This window comes from Myotis nattereri (assembly GCF_964212035.1).
Source record: "Myotis nattereri genome assembly, chromosome: 3".
In the NCBI taxonomy this organism is placed as follows: domain Eukaryota; kingdom Metazoa; phylum Chordata; class Mammalia; order Chiroptera; family Vespertilionidae; genus Myotis; species Myotis nattereri.
In genome coordinates, this window is record NC_138077.1 from 145,758,701 (window position 1) to 145,776,974 (window position 18,274).

At 37.8% G+C, this 18,274-nt stretch overlaps 1 protein-coding gene across 1 annotated transcript in view; it reads left to right on the top strand.

Moving 5' to 3' along the window:
- The window catches only part of EVI5 (ecotropic viral integration site 5), a 216,487-nt gene that overhangs the window by 127,027 nt on the left and 71,186 nt on the right, over positions 1 to 18,274 (top strand). Inside the window, exons 14-16 of the mRNA XM_081087754.1 lie at positions 5,781 to 5,915; positions 8,890 to 9,030; positions 10,633 to 10,791. Coding sequence (XP_080943880.1) covers positions 5,781 to 5,915; positions 8,890 to 9,030; positions 10,633 to 10,791 — 435 coding nt within the window. The remainder of the gene's footprint in view (positions 1 to 5,780; positions 5,916 to 8,889; positions 9,031 to 10,632; positions 10,792 to 18,274) is intronic.

Genomic DNA, 18,274 nt, shown 5'->3' on the forward strand with positions numbered 1-18,274 from the left:
CCTGTCATGCACAGAGCAGGGCCCATCAGGGGGTTGGGGTACCGCCACCCTTACACTCAGGGCAAGGCCGATGGGGAGGTTATGGCTCTATCCCGTCACACACAGAGCAGGGCCCGTGGGGTGAGGGGGTTGGGGCGCCGCACCCTGTCACACACACAGCCACAGGGTGATCAGGGGGTTGGGGAGCTCCCCCCTATTAGGCACAGAGCAGGGCCGATCAGGGAGTTGGGGCGCCTTCACCTGTCACGAACAGAGCAGGGCCGATAGGGAGGTTGTGGCCCCGCCCCCTGTCACACCCAGAGCCGCAGGGCGATCAGGGGGTTTGGGCGCTGCCCCCTGTCACACTGATCCTGGTGCCGGGAGGCCTCTCAGCTCCGCTGATCCCAGTGCTGGGAGGCATATTACCCTTTTACTATATAGAATAGAGGCCTGGTGCATGGGTGGGGGCTGCCTGGTTTGCCCTGAAGGGTGTCCTGGATCAGGGTGGGGGTCCCCACTGGGGTGCCTGGCCAGCCTGGATGAGGGGATGATGGCTGTTTGCAGCAGGTCGCACACCCTTCAGGGTGGGGGTCCCCACTGGGGTGCCTGGCCAGTCTGGGTGAGGGGCTGAGGGCTGTTTTCAGGCTGGGACTGAAGTTCCCAACTGCTTCTTTTTTTCTTTTTTTTTTATTCTTGGCCAGCTTTAGCTCTGAGGCTCTAGCTCTTAGGCCTCCGCTCCTGAAAGCAGGTATCTGGTTTGTTTCGGTTCTGTAATCGAAACTCTGTATCAACTCCAGCTCTGAGATCCCAGCCGGCTGAAAGCTGGTTTCTGGGGTTTTGTTTAGCTTCTATATTTGTTACAATGTTTGAAACTGCAGGCACAGAGGCCGGCAAGGCAGGCGGGGAACGTTGCAGTCCTCCGTCACTGAAGCAAGCAAGCCTCATGTTAGTTTCAAGCTGTCTGGCTGCCGGCTGCCATCTTGGCTGGCAGTTAATTTGCATATCTCGCTGATTAGCCAATGGGAAGGGTAGCGGTCGTACGCCAATTACCATGTTTCTCTTTTATTAGATAGGATAAGGGAATAAGAGGAAAGAAGATAGGTAGAGAGGTGGATAGATAGATGCACAAACATATTCATAGCAAAATTAAAAGGAACTACTCATATACATATATGCATGGACATAGACAATAGGGTGTCAAAGGCCTAGGCCAGGATCAGAACCGGATGAGGGGGGTACGGGGAGCGGGGAGCGAACATCTGTAATACTCTCAACAATAAAGTTCTAAAAAAGGAACTACTTATGACAATTACCATCCTCATTTCTGTAACAGGTCATGTGGTGGTAGTTAGTATTTATGACTGACTACCTTCTTCCACTACCCACTCTAGGTTTTCCCCGACCAAGGGAGAAGTACCTTAGCTGGTCATGGTTCTTTCAACAAGTACCTTAGCTGGTCATGGTTCTTTACCTGGTGGGGTGACCCAAACCTTCATTTCTGAAGGTTCTGGGCCTTCAGTACTCCTTCCTAGATTGGGTTGTTGTCATTTTTCATTGGCCTTAATCATGGGGTACGATAATACCAAGAGACGCTGAAGGATTTCCTGTATTCCAGGCATACTCTTCCTAATCTCCATTGTGGACTAGTAGTCCAGTTTCTTCTTGGTAGTCAGTATCAGTCACCCAGCCAGCACCTTAACTCCCTTCTTTTCCTATTGATTCAGAGGCATAAGGATCTCAAAGTGGCCAGGTGAGTCTACTTCCAGTTTAGTGAAATTATTGTTGTGGCTCTTGGTGAAAGCATTCCTCCCTCTGGAACTAAGATCTGAAGATCAGCAGAGTAGTCTCAAAGCAGATATTTTGCTGGTGAGTCACTAGGGGTAATAGTGAGTGGTATCATTCCTATTTCTTTTTTAAAAAAAATATATTTTATTGATTTTTAGAGAGGAAGGGAGAGGGAGAGAGATAGAAACATCAATGATGAGAGAGAATCATTGATCAGCTGCCTCCTGCACACCCCCACTGGGGATTGAACCCGCAACCCAGGCATGTGCCCTTGACCGGAATCGAACCCGGGACCCTTCAGTCTGCAGGCCGACGCTCTATCCATTGAGCCAAACTAGCTAGGGTGGTATCATTCCTATTTCTACCTCTTGATTCCTGTATCTGTGAATCCTTATTATGGAAAAAACCCATATATTGGACACTGATTCTAAGCATGTTCATACTTCTGGAGAACCTTGCTCCAGTCCTGCAAGGTATTGCCATCTATCTGTAACTAAGTCTTCAGAAAAGCCATTCCACTGTTCTGTCTAGCCATTTTCTTCAGGATATTAAGGAACATGGTAAGACTAATATATTCTGTGAACTTGAGCCCATCGTTGCACTTCTTTTGCTGTGAAGTGAGTTCTGTGTTCAGAAGCAATGCTGGTGGATAAGGCATTCTTTAAGTCCATTGATGCTAATTTGACAAAAGCATTGCATGCAGGGAACGCACACCCATATCCTGAGTGGGTGTCTAGTCCAGTAAGAACAAAATGTTGCCCCTTCCATGTTGGAAATGGTCTAGTGTAATCAGCCTGCCACCAGGTAGCTGACTAATCAGTGCCATATCAGGGATTTGGTGTTGGTCTCTGCTCCTGGCAGATTGGACACTCTGCAGTGGTCATAGCCTCAGTGAGTGGAAATCCATGTTGTTGAGCCCATGCATAACCTCCATCCCTGTCACCATGGCCACTTTGTTCATAAGCTTGTTTGGGGACAATAACGGGAGTTGTTAGGAAGGGGGCTGACTGTTATCCACAGAATGGATCATCCTATCCAATTGATTTTAAAATGTAAATACTTTTTGCTCAACAAAAGTGTATATGAATATAATTGGCCAGGGTGAAAGTGACTTAGTGGAGTTAGATTCATCCTGAATACATTTTAAAGGTATTTCAGTGTTTGTATAATTTTCAGTAACACGCTTGTATTAATAAATGTGGAATCAAAATTTCCTCCAGCTCAAAACAGTAGGGTTCAGGTGGAAGAATTGTAAAAATGCCTTCTATTCATTTCAATTTAGTGTGAAACATAACATAAAATAATGATACCCACTAAACAGGGATATATGTAGGACTATTGCAATAGTCCAAAGAAAGAGATGAAGGCATGAATAAAAACAAAGACAATAAAGGTGGAGAGGAACAGACAAATTCAAGAGATATCTGGAAGAAAAATTACTCAGGTTCTATGATTATAAGGGGAATATAACGGGAAGTTTTGACTTTGTCATATGTTAGATGGTGGGATTTTTAGCAAAATAGTAATACATTAGGAGGGAAAGATGGGGCATTGAGTTTTGACATGTTGAATGTGAGGTGAATATGAGATCAACCAGATTTAGAAGACCAGTAGGAAATTGTGATGACTATGGATCTAGCTTAATAAAAAGATGTGGGCTGGAAATACGGACTTAAGAGTCCCTTCTTCCCTCCCTCCCTCCCTTCCTTCCTTCTTTCCTTCCTTCCTTCCTTCCTTTGAATTCCCTTCCTTCCTTTGAATTCCAACATTGTTTGTCCTCTCTTCCTCTTCTTGTCCCTCTTTTCCTCTTCCTTCCCCATTTTGCTATTTTAATAGATGCTTCCTTGGTGATATCATACATCTTCTAAGTAGACTATATAAAGACAATATCTGATACTGCCTATACATGCAGACTACTATATGGACAATGGAAGAAATCACATAGGATGGATTTACAAAATAAGAAAATTAAAGGAAAGATTGAGAGAAAACACAATATTGAAACTCATGGATACCTATCTAAAGTAGAATTGGTAGAGGAGATAGAGAAGATAGGCAGGAGAACCAGGGAAGAGAAATATCCCAAAATCTAAGGCAGGAAAAAGTTGTATTTAAGATTAATCAGTTGCCTGGTGAAGATAAGAACTGAAGAAAAGGGCTTTCGTTGAAGTTTTATGTTTTTACTGAGTATTGCTATTGTTCATAATTAGAGCAGTTTTATCAAGAACTAAGGCTAGTTTGCAGTGGGTTGAAGAACAAATAGGAAGTATGAAAGGAGAAATAACGTTAAACTGTGGAATTTAAAATTTACCACTTGAACAAGAGAACAATTAGAAGTTTTGTAAATTTTATTGAAAAAAATTTCTCCCAATCTTAGTAACATTTTTTTGTGTGCTTGGTTGGATCCTTTGGTTTATACTAGGTCAGTGAGTCCATTCTCATATGGGTCATTTGGGTTTGATGTATTCCTGGGGGTTTCCTAAAATAGAGTCTTGGCAAACAAACCTGAACTGCAGTTTCTAGGGCTTTAGATTAAGGGCAAAAAATCCTGGTATTATTCATAAAATAACTATGATCTTATTAAACAAAAATGATGACACCTGTAGTTTGGTCATTCCAAAAGAGTGCCTTTCCCCCATTTGGTAAGGTAAGTATTTGTTAAAGTGATACACTTGTTGCAGATGTATTTCTTGTAATGAAATGTTTTAATTGTATCAGAAAATTACTAGGAGAAATAATGTGTAATGTATTGAATTAAAAAGTCCTAATTTGCTTAATAAGTGAACTGTTCACATTTTAAAAAATGATATCATCTGTTTGGGTAACTGGGGTAAGGGAGTACCATATGTTTTAATTAGGCACTTAATAGTTTTTTTTAAATAGAGTTTTAGTCTGGCATTTGTTTTGTTCCTAATATTCTGAAGAATAAAAGGAGCCATTTTCATGCTAGTTCAGTAGGAGATTGTTCTCTGTGACTCTATTTTGAAATTTTGAGTTGTCACTTTTTCTTTACTACATTAGTTAAATGTAAAGTGATACTTTATTTTAGGAAGTCTTTTAGAGTGGTGAATTGACATATTTTTGCTTTTTTTAGAACAACTTTTTTGTAGAAACTGGTTTACTAGTAAAAGGAGATTTTTTTTAAGTGCTGCATTGCTGTTCACATTATAGCATAGGAGAGGAAATGGAAAGGTTTCATGCTTCTATGGTTAATTTGTTCATGCAGCATCTGCATTTTTCTCTGCTTCCAACACTAATTTTTATGCATATTTTTAAAAAGAGATCTACATTTCTAAAAGAAAATACATTTTTGTTTTGCTGGGATTTAGGATGGTTCACATTATTGTGGCTCCCTTGTTTTTATTTCTATTAAATTAAAATAGAATTTTCAGTAAATTTGTACTTATGTGTAGTCCATAACAGTACTGTCCAATAGCAATATAATGAGCCACATAGGCATTTAAAATGCCACATTAAAAGTAGTAATTAATAATTATAGAAAAGTGAATATTTTTGTTTAACTCAGTATATTCAAAATATTATTTGAACAGGTAATCAATATAAAAGTTATTAATGAGATATTTTACCTTTTGTATTTCATATTTTCAAAATCCAGTTTGTATTTTCCACTTACAGCCTTTCTCAACTTGGCCGAGCCACATTCAATGCTCAGGAGCCACAGGCGGCAAATGGTTACACTATTGTACAGTGCAGGTCTGAAGAATCAGGACAAACTCTTAGTATCTGGATAGATAGAAAGATAAAGAGACATTTTCTATAAATTGGATTTATTGGGTGTAATAACTGGTTACCAACACCCAATCATGTGATTATCTTTATGGATGTCAAACTTTTTTATTCATTGAAGTAATTTGGAGGAGATATGCTAAAAATATTGGGTAGATGGAACTTTTATGTTTGATTGCCCTTAATAACTGTACTGTGCCATTGCATTTATTTCTATTATACGTACGTTTATGGTTCATAAAATTTTAGTATATGTCTGTAATTTGTAGCATAAATGCAGTTCCAGCTACAGTGAAGATTTTGTGCTACAGCTAGAGAAGGAATTGGTTCAGGCCCGTCTGAGGGAAGCCGAGGCTCAGTGTGCACTAAAGGAGATGCAGGATAAAGTCCTGGATATGGAGAAGGTGAGACCAACATAAATGCTGTTACTCCAAAATTAAAGAGACATGTGGTAGATATTTAAGTACTTACTGAGCAGTTCAGTTGGATTTGGTGATTTTACACATTAGAAACCTTACATATTAGATACTGAGAGATGAAAGGAAAAATGTAAGATTCCCAATTATTCTTTGTTGTTGCCATACTAAAAGCCCCATATTTAAGGGTAAAAGTAGAGATTAGAGTCCTTTTACAGGAAAACAGGATAATTTTGATATGAATAATATTTAAATGTTGGAGAAGAGAAACTTAGGGGATAGAAATTAACTTCTCAAATATTGTAATATCTTCTTCTGCAAGAGATTGGATATGACTAATACATAAACATTTCAGGGAGAAGTTCATCTGAGTATAACTGTCGCAATTTTCCAAGGTATAGTAAGCCACCTCAGGAAGATCTTAGCTTGAGGTATGCTACGGAAGCTAACTTATATCTTTTCAAAGTCATTAAAGAAGTTGAAGGTTTAGGCAAATAGTGGAAATAGAGCAGGAAATAATTTAATGAAATAGAGCAGGAAATAACTACAGTCAGTAGTGGAATAATTTTGCTAGAAATCTGCTTGCTATTTTACATTTTTGGGGGAAATTTATTCTATTTATTGAGAAAAAGGCCAATAAGACTGTGAAAATGCCTAACAGAATATTTGGTCTCTAACTTGGGAGTTTTATGGGCTCCATGATGTAGATAAGAAACTGGGCCTCTCTGTTTTGAATTTTTGGTAGTAAGAAATGTTCTTGAGTCCATTTTGAAAATGGATTTCTTAAGGAGCTTTGTTGGTATTCATGGCGTAGGATAGAAAGGAAATTGGAAGGTTTTGTGCTTCCTATGGTTAATTTCTTTATGCAAGGCTCTGTTTTATGTATATGCAGTAAATTTTTGGTTTTTCATAGAGAAAATATTTAAAGTTCATCATAAAAATGTGTAGTTGTCAAGAACCACTTTATTCAGAGATAGAAAATTTCATATATTCAAGTTAGTCTCATTAGTACCTCAGTTTACCTATGGAGCTTTTACTGGGCATCTCATTTAGGATCTCATGGTCAGCTCCCAGAGCATTTTAATTCAGGGCTACCCTATATCTTTTTTTAAAAATATATTTTATTGATATTTTACAGAGAGGAAGGGAGAGAGATAGAGAGTTAGAAACATTGATGAGAGAGAAACATCGATCAGCTGCCCCCTGCACACCTCCCACTGGGGATGTGCCTGCAACCAAGGTACATGCCCTTGACCGGAATCAAACCTGGGACCTTTCAGTCCGCAGGCCGATGCTCTATCCACTGAGCCAAACCCGTCAGGGCTACCCTATTTCTTAAGGTGGGTCTTTCAGTATGGTAGGAGAGTAATCTAACAATCGCCTAACCTAATAGTAGTATTAATTTTGTAACTATTGACATAAATAGTGACTAACTCACAGAGATTTTATACTCCTCTCCAAAATGACATGCTGAGAAAATACAACAGAACAGATTTTAGGCTATTCTTTTCCATGAATCTTTAAAATGTAAATGATGTTATGCTTCATTTGGAGTCCTAACCACAGGTGAGTAAATTTATTGCCATGTTGGAAAGCATTTTTAATTCTATTGGTTTGTAACACTGATTAGTATTATTAAACAAAGTAGAGTTAGACTTTCTGTGTTCTCAGAATTAAGTAGTTAGCATTACACATTCCTGTGGGAATGTAAAATAGTGCAGCTGCTTTGGAAAAGATTTAACAGTTTCTTAAAAATTAAATGTGGAATTGCCATTTGATTCAGCAGTTCTGCTCTTTGATATATACTCAAGAGAATTAAAAACAGGTCCACACCAAAACTTTTACACAGTCATAGCATACTGTACATACTGGCCAAAAAGTGGAAGCAACACAGATTTCTGTCAACTGATGAATGTATAAATAAAATATGGTATATCCATATAATGAAAGGAATGTTATTTGGCAAAAGGAAAAGGAATGAATCTTAAAAAATGACAAATGAAAGAAACTAATTATAAAAGCCACCTATTGTATGATTTCATTTATAGGAAAATGTCCTAAATAAGCAAATCCATAGACACTGAAGGAATAAGGGCTGCCAAGGGCTGAGGGGAGGGGAAATGTGGAGTGATTGGTAATGGGTATAGGGTTTCTTTTGGGAGTAATTAAAATGTTTTGAAATTAGATCAAGATGTTGGTTATACAGCCCTGTGAATCTCAAGAACCACTGACTAGTCCAGCCGTGGGCAAACTACGGCCCGTGAGCTGGATCCGGCCCTTTTGAAATGAATAAAACTAAAAAAAAAAAAAAAAAAAAAAAAAAGATCGTACCCTTTTATGTAATGATGTTTACTTTGAATTTATATTAGTTCACACAAACACTCCATCCATGCTTTTGTTCTGGCCCTCCGGTCCAGTTTAAGAACCCATTGTGGCCCTTGAGTCAGAAAGTTTGCCCACACCTGGACTAGTCTATATTAAAAAGAGTAAGTTTTGTGGTTTATGAATTATCCTATATAATAAAAGGCTAATATGCAAATTGACTGAACGGTGGAACGACCAGTCGGTATGACATTCACTGACCACCAGGGGGCAGACGCTCAATGCAGGAGCTGCCTCCTGGTGGTCAGTGCGTTCCCACAGGGGGAGCGCCACTCAGCCATAAGCCCTGAGCTGGGCTCACAGCTGGCGAGTGCAGTGGTGGTGGCAGGAGCCTCTCTCACCTCTGCAGCAGTTAGACATCCCCCAAGGACTCCCGGAAGGTGAGAGGGCATAGGCCGGGCTGAGGGACCTTTCCCCCCACCCCCACCCCTGAGTGCATGAATTTCATGCACCGGGCCTCTAGTATCTTAATAAAATTAAGTATAATTATATATGGGACACAATAGCTCTTATATGCTTTATTTATTTTATTTTATTCTTTACATTTAAAAATCCTAAGTTAAATTTTTTCTTGCTTTAGAGAAACAACTCCTTTCCTGATGAGAATAACATTGCAAGGCTTCAGGAAGAACTCATTGCTGTGAAACTGAGAGAAGCAGAAGCTATTATGGGTTTGAAAGAACTTAGACAACAAGTCAGAGATTTAGAGGAACACTGGCAGGTATATCAATATGTTTTGTGTGCTTTCTAAAAAGAGGGCAAAACCTGAATATTCAATTTGTATGAGTTTAAAGTAGTTGATGACCAACACTGGGATATGACTTTAAAGCATGAAAGACCCTGTATAATGTACACAACTGAGAGAATTTATAAGTTGCAAGTACCTTTAACTGTTTCTCCCTTTTTAACTCTTAAAATTAAAGAAGATAAAATGGAGATCATCATATTTTTGCTGTCATATCATTGTAATTTTTATAATTTTTTCTAAAAACCTATAAAGAAATAATCCTTTATATAGTACATATTTCTTCTGTTGATATTAAATCCATTTTTCAGTATGAGATAGTAGAAGGCTGACACCAATATAAATTTGTAACTTTTTATTTATTTATTTATTTTTTAAAAATATATTTTATTGATTTTTTACAGAGGGGAGGGGAGAGGGATAGAGTTAGAAACATCGATGAGAGAGAAACATCAATCAGCTGCCTCTTGCACGCCCCCTACTGGCGATGTGCCCACAACCAAGGTACATGCTCCTGATCGGAATCGAACCTGGGACTCTTGAGTCTGCAGGGCGACGCTCTATCTGCTGAGCCAAACCGGTTAGGGCATAACTTTTTAGTTTTTTAACCCTCACCCGAGGGTCTGGGGGAGACAGAGAGAGAGAAACATCAATGTGAGAGAGACACATCAGTTGGTTGCTTGGTTGCTTCCTGCATGCACTCCAATAGGGACCTGGGATTGAACCTGCAACCCAGGTACGTGCCCTTGACCAGGAATTGAATCTGCAGCCCTTCGGTGCACAGGCCAGCACTTTAACTACTGATCGATGCCAGTCAGGGCTGTAACTTATTTTGAAAATTAGTATCTCACAAAATAGATCAGAGATTTAGCTAGTTATGTGCCAACAAATGTATTCACATATGAGGGAAACTGTTGACAACGAACACAAATACAGGTGCTATAAGAAAGGGAGAGCGGGAAGAAAACAGAAACTACACAGCATTTCAGAATAGTGATCTTGGTTTGAAATTGGGGTGAGTGATGCATCTAGAAAAGACTGAAATTAATCCATGACATTGTCATAGCTTTTTTGGTCAAGTAGCAAACAGCAATAAACTGGAAATTAAAAATAAATAATCTGTACCTTTGCCACAGGTATTTTTAGAACACTGCTCTTAACTGCTAATATTGCTTCCTTAATTCATGAATAGCCCCACTTTTTCCTTTTCTTGGGATTTCATTAAAAATAATGTGAAAAATCTCATTAAGAATTAGGGTAAAAATTGTATTGTTTATAATAATTAATTCACAGTATTAAAAAATTGAACTATATCTGAGTTATCCCAAATCTTCTACTTACTGCCAGTGAGATCTACAGTGTGACCTTTCTGAAGTTGTTTAATCACAATGTGCATTTTTTTCATACCTGTATAATAAAGATAATAGTGCCTAACTTTTTAGGTGTTTCTGGGGATTAAATAAAATACTGTGTATAAAGTGCTTAACATACTACTGGATCTAAAATAATTGTTCAGTAAAGTTAGCTCTTATTTTGATACTGGAAATATTTGTTGCAATATGATTTTTTGTGTTTTAGCGCCACTTAGCTCGTACTACTGGGAGATGGAAAGACCCACCTAAGAAAAATACTGTGAATGAGTTACAAGATGAATTGATGACCATTCGACTTAGAGAAGCAGAAACACAGGCAGAAATAAGAGAAATAAAACAAAGGATGATGGAAATGGAAACACAGGTAAGATGGAAAGCCCAATATCTTTAAAAAATATCATTAGCAGATCAAAAATTTATGCACAGATTGAATCATCCCTAGAAAGAGCTAAAAGGTGGACATGTGACACTATCTAGACTACAATTTTGTAGCCCAAATAAAAAGGGCTAAAATTTTATGGTTTTTGATATCAGAGATGTAATGTCTTTGAGCCATTCAACAAAGTTTAAGCAAGTCGTAATGCTCCATTTGACTTTGTTAGCTTGTTACACAACTTGAGAGGGAATGTTCATGTAGAGCAGATTTTTCAGTCTCAACACTATTAGCATTTTGGACAAGGTGAAGTCTTTATTGTGGGGACTGGCTTGTGCATTTTTGGATGTTTAGTAGCATCCCTGGCCTCTACCCACTAGATGTCAGTAGCCCCTCCCCAGTAATGACCAAAAATATCTCTACACATTGCAAATGTCCTTGGCAAAATTCCCTAGTTGAGAACCACTGGTATAAAATATAATGTGGAAAATGATTCCTAAAGTTGTGTAGTGTGATTCTGAAGGAGTCAGTTCAAAATTATACTTCTTTCTTCTCAAATCCCCCTTTCTCTAATAAACTCTATCTTAAATATATTTAAGATCTGAAAGGTCCTTTTTATGACATCCATTTGTATTATAAAGGTACATATAGTTTTTATGGGATGCATTTGTGTGGGCCATGTTCTCTATTCTTTGTAATGTTAATTTTGTTTTCAAAATACTTATTCAGTCAGTAGGGGGCATAGTTAACTCACGTATCAGTCTATAAACTTATGTGCAAAAAACAGTCATTCCAACCCGAACATAACATGAATATGTAAATCCTTTAAAATAAATAAATATATTTTGTTTTACATTGTTCAGAGTTATTTTCTTGTATTTTTCATTGTAGTAGTTAAAAATAATAGTAAGATGAAAAGTAGAAATCTAGTTTTTATAATCAAATGTTATCTCAGTATAGATATTAAAGATGCAAACACAGCTTTTAAGCCATGTTCAGGATTTATTTCAGAGTGGGTATAAGTGAATGAGTCAAATTCAACAAATGTGGTTTCGAGAACTTGTGATAATAAAGTACTGTCCAACCTTCCAAGAACTTATACTTGAGGAATCAGGCATTCACAAACTATATTTAATATAATTTATTTTCTGAGATGATAGACGTTAATTAAGTATTGTGGTAATCACTTCATAATATATTTAAGTCAGGTCATTATGCTGTACACTTTAGATTTATACCAGTGATGGCGAACCTATGACACACGTGTCAGAGGTGACACGTGAACTCATTTTTTTGGTTGATTTTTCTTTGTTAAATGGCATTTAAATATATAAAATAAATATCAAAAATATAAGTCTTTGTTTTACTATGGTTGCAAATATCAAAAAATTTCTATATGTGGCACTGAACCAGAGTTAAGTTAGGGTTTTTCAAAATGCTGACACGCGAGCTCAAAAGGTTCGCCATCACTGATGTTTACAGTGCTATATGTCAGTTATATCTATACTAATAAAAGGGCAATATACTAATTAGACCGGATAGACCGGATGTCATTCCAGACGTCATTCTGACATCTTTCTGGACAAAGCCAGAGCCCGGGAGAGGTCGCCTGGGGTACCGGGTGCCTGCGCTGCAGCTGGCCCGGGCAAAGCCGGCCGGGTGCCTGTGGCTGGCCCAGGCAAAGCCAGCCCAGGTCTTGGGTGCCTGCGGCCTGCCAGAAAGAGGGAAGCCTGGGTCCCGAGTGCCTGAGGCTGGTGGAGGACGGATGCCTGGGTCCTGGGTGCGGGGGCCAAGGCAAAGGCAGTTAGGGGCGATCAGGCAGGTAGGTGAGCAGTTAGAGGCAATCGGGCAGGCAGATGAGCAGTTAGGGACGGTCCGGCAGGCAGGCAAGCAGTTAGGGGCATCAGGCAGGCAGGCAGAGTGGTTAGGGGTGATCAGGCAGATAGGCAGAGTGGTTAGGGGTGATCAGGCAGATGAGTGGTTAGGAGCCAGTGGTCCCGGATTGCGAGAGGGATGTCTGTCTGCTGGTTTAGGCCCAATCCCTGTGGGACATCCCCTGAGGGGTCCTGGATTGCGAGAGGGTGTAGGCTGGGCTGAGGGACTGACCTCCCCCCTCCCCTGTGCATGAATTTTGTGCACCGGGCCTCTAGTCTTAATATAACTAGAAAAATATATAATCAGAAATGTGGTAATTAGAGAGTTGGAAATTGCTATGGAGAATGGAGGGGAAAATTAGTTCCAACTAGGTGGTTTGGGGGAAGGTTCCCTAAGGATTTTGTATTTTGAATTGTACCTGACTAATAAGTGTGATTTTGGATGAATTTTGCTAAAAGAGAAATGGTTCCTAAGTGCCAGTGTTGAACTAGAGATGATCCATGAAGTTTTCCCATTGCAAAATGTGAAAAATAAAAATGGTGGTTTAGTAGTAATGCTATATTAATCATTCAAAGAGTTTTACATCAAACACCTATGTACCCAGCATCCAGGTTAAGTCATGTGTCCTTGATGATACATATAGCTCCAGTTCCTTCATTCCTAATGACTTTTAGAAAAGTCCACCTAGTGTGCATACCTGAGTTATTGAACCACACACTCTTTGTACCCATTTTGCTATTGTAAATAGTGCTTCTCTGAACATCTCTGCACATGTTTCCTTGTGTGTATCTCGAAGAGCTTCTTTTATCAGGGGGTTTTATTATTTTTCTGTTCCATGAACCCCCTTTTCAGTCTGAAACCCATGACTCCTTCTCAAAATAATGCTTTTTAATGCATAAAATAAAATATATAGGATTGTAAAGCAAACCAGTTACACTGAGAAACTATTCTTAAAGTGCTAAAAGGCAAACAAGGTTGTGACAGGACGTTTACACAGAGACATATACAACTCATGACCATTGCTGGATTCAGGTTTTTCATACTTTAGGTTTTGTTGAACCTAAGTTAGATTTTCCTTCTTGGGGAGACTCTTTCCTGATTTTTGCCCCAAGGTGAATGAGTTGGGTTATATTTTATCTTTTTCTGTTCTCAGAAATTTTATATAAGATTGGAGTTACTCATTATTTTAATATTTGCTGGAATTTCTATCTTTAAACAGTCTTATTTTGTGAGTATAGAAACTATTGATCCTAGTTGTTGAAGGGTTACCAATCTCAGGCTTTCTGTGTCTTCTTGAATCTGGTTTAGTAAGATAAAGCAAGACTTCAAGAAAATAAAGAAGACACAAATAAACACTATTAAGAATAAAAAAGGAACATGCCTGGTAAATACAGGGTGGGGCAAAAGTAGGTTTACAAATTTGTATGGAAAAAAACTTGTAAATAATAATGTACAGTAAGAATAAACTCTATGTTTTGCATACTCACAACCGTAAACGTACCTTTGCCCTACCTGGCATAGATTCAGTGAAAATACTTTTTAAAAAGATGCTCTGAACAACTTTAAGTGATAAACTTGAAATTTTCAAATTTCAATGAAATTTGACAGTCTCTTTTGGGAAATATGAGTTGAGTGGTTTTTTCTTTACTTTTTCTCTGAGTTTCTTGGACCTGTGGATGTATGTGTACCATAAAATTTGGAAAATTCTGGGTCATTCTCCAAATATTCTTCTGTTTCACACTGTCTTCTTTTGGTATTTCAGTTACACATGTGTTAGATTGATAACCAGCAACTCTTGGATGCTCTCTTCTTTTTCTCTCCATTATTTTGATATTACCTATCTGATCTTACATGTTTTTCACCTTTCCCTTAGAGCAGTGGTTCTCAACCTTCTGGCCCTTTAAATACAGTTCCTCATGTTGTGACCAACCCTAAAATTACTTTCGTTGCTACTTCATAACTGTAATGTTGCTACTGTTATGAATCGTAATGTAAATATCTGATATGCAGGATGGTCTTAGGCGACCCCTGTGAAAGGGTCGTTCAACCGCCAAAGGATTCGCAGCCCACAGGTTGAGAACTGATGCCTTAGAGCATTTAGCACATTAATCACACTTATTTTAAATACCCTGCCGATAATTTTAAAATCTGTGTCATATAAGAAGCTGGTTCTGTTGATTACTTTGTCTCTTGGTAATGTTTTGTTTTTCTTGCCTTTTCCTAAGCTTTGTAATTTTCTGTGTTGAAAATTGGATACCTTGTGTAGGACAGTAGACTAAGGTAAATAGTTTTTGTGCCTGGTTATGCGCACACCTTTCCTTCTGGGACTTTAATGTGGGGGATTTGAGTTAATATAGTTAGGAGTTGGGCTGGGTTTGAGGTTTGTTTCTGTGGTTAACCTTCATTACACCACAGACTTCAAATTCCTCTAACAATATCTTATTTTTAGATTGGGGGCTGGTTTGCCAAGCATTTTCTCAATGTCTCTAGGTCTTCCCTTTGCATAGCACCTCAGAGAGGGTCATTCTCTAGCAGTATTCCAGTTACCTGTTACAGGAAGTTGGCTGGTAGAAAATACCTCTGTCCTATTGTTCTGATAAAGTCTCAGCCTTAGGCTGCACTGTCCCTGGACCTGGGGTATTTGGCCTTCTTAGTACTCCTGCCAGACCCGCAACTATAGTCCTAGCCCATATATAGTCCTGCCCCTTCCTCAGATACAAAAATTTCCCTAGTGCCCCTAGGAGATTAGTATTCCAAGCAAATTAAACCTTTTATTCCTTAAAGGAGGCAAGCAAGAGTTACTGCCCCTCCCGTATTGGCCGCTATTCCCCTCCCTCAGGCCTGTACTGTTGACCTCTCTTTTTCAAGGTTCTCATCAATATTTTTTGTATATACCTGTTGGGGGCCATGAAGAGATTTGTGAACTTTGCTGCGCCCTTGGGTTCCACACTTGGCCTCCACCAATCTGGTACTTATTCTAGTTGAAATATGCTTAATAGTTTCCAACTGCTTCTGCCCTTGTCTCTCCTTAGATTTGGGGCTAGTTGATTGCCCTCTGACCTCACTTCTATGGGTTCAACAAAAGTCATGAATGTAGAGTTTGACTGGCATTTTTTCTTTTTTTAATTGAAAGGATGAGCACAATGCACTTTCTGACTCTCTAGATTCCTGACAGAATTCAAAAGTCTTTATTATGATGTATTTGCAGTTACTTTGTAATTTTTATGTCTTCCTTTTCTCTGCTTTTTCCTCCTTTATTGCTTTTTATTGGCTTACTTTCATTTTTCTTTCTCTCTTCTAGTGTGACTTTCATAATTTCTTTTCTATTAGTGTATATTACTTGAAAAATATTGAAAATGCTTATTTGACTAAACAAAGACTAAAGTTAGTAATTATCTCTGTCTTCCTTCCAAACTGTAGTAAGGGCCTTAGACGAACTTCATGTGCTCTTCTTCCATCTTCAGATCTTACATTTTACTGTTATTGTATATCTTTTTTATACATCCAAATTACTAGGCATTATTGTTGTTTTATGGAGTCTGTGCTCGTTTGAATTTGTTTACCTATTTTACCAATTTTTTGCTCTCTATTCTTTTATTTAAGTTTCTTTCCAGTTTCAATCATATATTTATACTCGTACTTTCTAAAAATAAATATGCTTTCCCTCACTCTTGTGTAAAAGTTTAGCTGAGTATAGAATTGGAGGATGAAATTTATTTTTTTAAGCACTACATATTTTTCCTGTTAATATATATGTCTGCCAGATATTTCACTTTCCCCCTTCACAGACTCAGATTTTACCTTCGTTTGCCTTTTCTTTTCTTTAGCATTCTAAGCTTTGTTACATTCTGTCTTAGTAAGGATTTTATTTGTCCTGTTTGGGACTAGTTGTGTTTCCTGAACTTCATGTGGATTTATATATATTTTCTTTTTTTTTCTTTCAGTTGTAAAAAATTCTCAACTATTATCATCTCTTAGATCAGCAATTTTCAGCCGGTGTGCTGCAAGAATTTTTAAAACATGCAGTACCTGACCATTTAGTCAGGGGCACTGACCTCTTTTCCCTTAGATCAGGGATAGGGAACCTTTTTTCTGCCAACAGCCATTGGGATATTTATAACATCATTTGCAGGCCATACAAAATTATCAACTTAAAAATTAGCCTGCTAAATGGGAAATATCTGTAATACTATTAACAATAAAACATATTTAAAAAAAATAGCCTGCTATATTTGGTCAAACATTTAATTAACTCACCCCTAATGACTTGGCAGGGCCAGACCAAAGGATTTTGCTGGCCTTATATGACCCATGGGCCAGATGTTCCCCAACCTGCCTTAGGTTGTGAAATAAAAAAAAATGACAACAGCCAACACAATAGAAGACATCATATATGAATGAATAAAAATTATATCCATTTTTTTGTAAGATTGGCAAAAATATAATATCTTTCTGGTGTGCCGGGAAACAAAAAAGGTTGAAAATTGCTGTCTTAAACCATCATCTCTCACCTCCTTTTTTATTTTATTTTATTTTATTTTATTTTATCCTGCAACCTCTATTAGGCAGTTTTGGTTTTTTTGTACTTTCTTATTCCCTTTCCTATGTCTGATTTCTGAGACACTAATTGTTTCTTCAGTGTATTTAATCTAATCTTTAATTGGATTTTTAATATCAGTGGCTATATTATTTTTAGAAATTGCACTTGGTTATTTTTTAAAATTTGTCAGATTTTCTTGACAGTAACTTGTGCTTTGCTTTTGCTTCCTTTTTTATGTCTAATAATTTTGAACATAAATTATCTTTCTTTTTTAACATAAATTATCTTATATAAAGTCCCTGTGATTTGTTATATAGGGTTCTTAAAAATCTCTTCTTGCTATTTTTTTATTTACTGTTTCTCATTCATAGCCAATTTTTGGGTTTTGAATGTGTTTTGTCATTCTGGGTCATGGAATTGTAATCAGGGTGCAGGAGGAGTTTTATCTGTGGGAATTCTTTACAGCTTATCTTAAAGGTATGTTCCTCTGAAGTGTAGTTATTTGTTTAAATGGTAGAAGGCAAGGCAGTAGAAAGGGGTGGTGGAACATTTTGAATACAATACCAAGAGTTTACTACAATTTTGTAGACAGACAGTATTCGTTGAAAATGAAAAGGAAGAGAGTAAAATAGAGGCATTACTTAGAAAGGAGGCATTTCTTCTGTGAGTCAGAAAGATAAGTAAAAATGAAGATGAAGAAATCCAGAAGTGGTAAGAAATGTTGGATCTTAAATCTATTAGGTAATCCAGATTTTTAATTAAAACTAGAGGCAGGGTTGGTTTCAGAATAGATATGATAGGAACAATTGAGCATTTATTAAGTATCTGTTAAGTTTCAGGCATTGTGTGAGACTCCTTTCATAAACTTTTCTCATATAATTCTTACAACACAGCCTTGAAAGGCAAGTGGGAATATCTGTGCTTATACCAGTGTACTGAAATTTGATGGGATTAGATAACTTGACCAAGGCTGAAGAACTGTTAAACGAGGAGCCAGATTTTACTTGTCTTTGGTTATGAAAATTCCTATTGTTGCTTTCAGGCCCCTGATAGAATAAT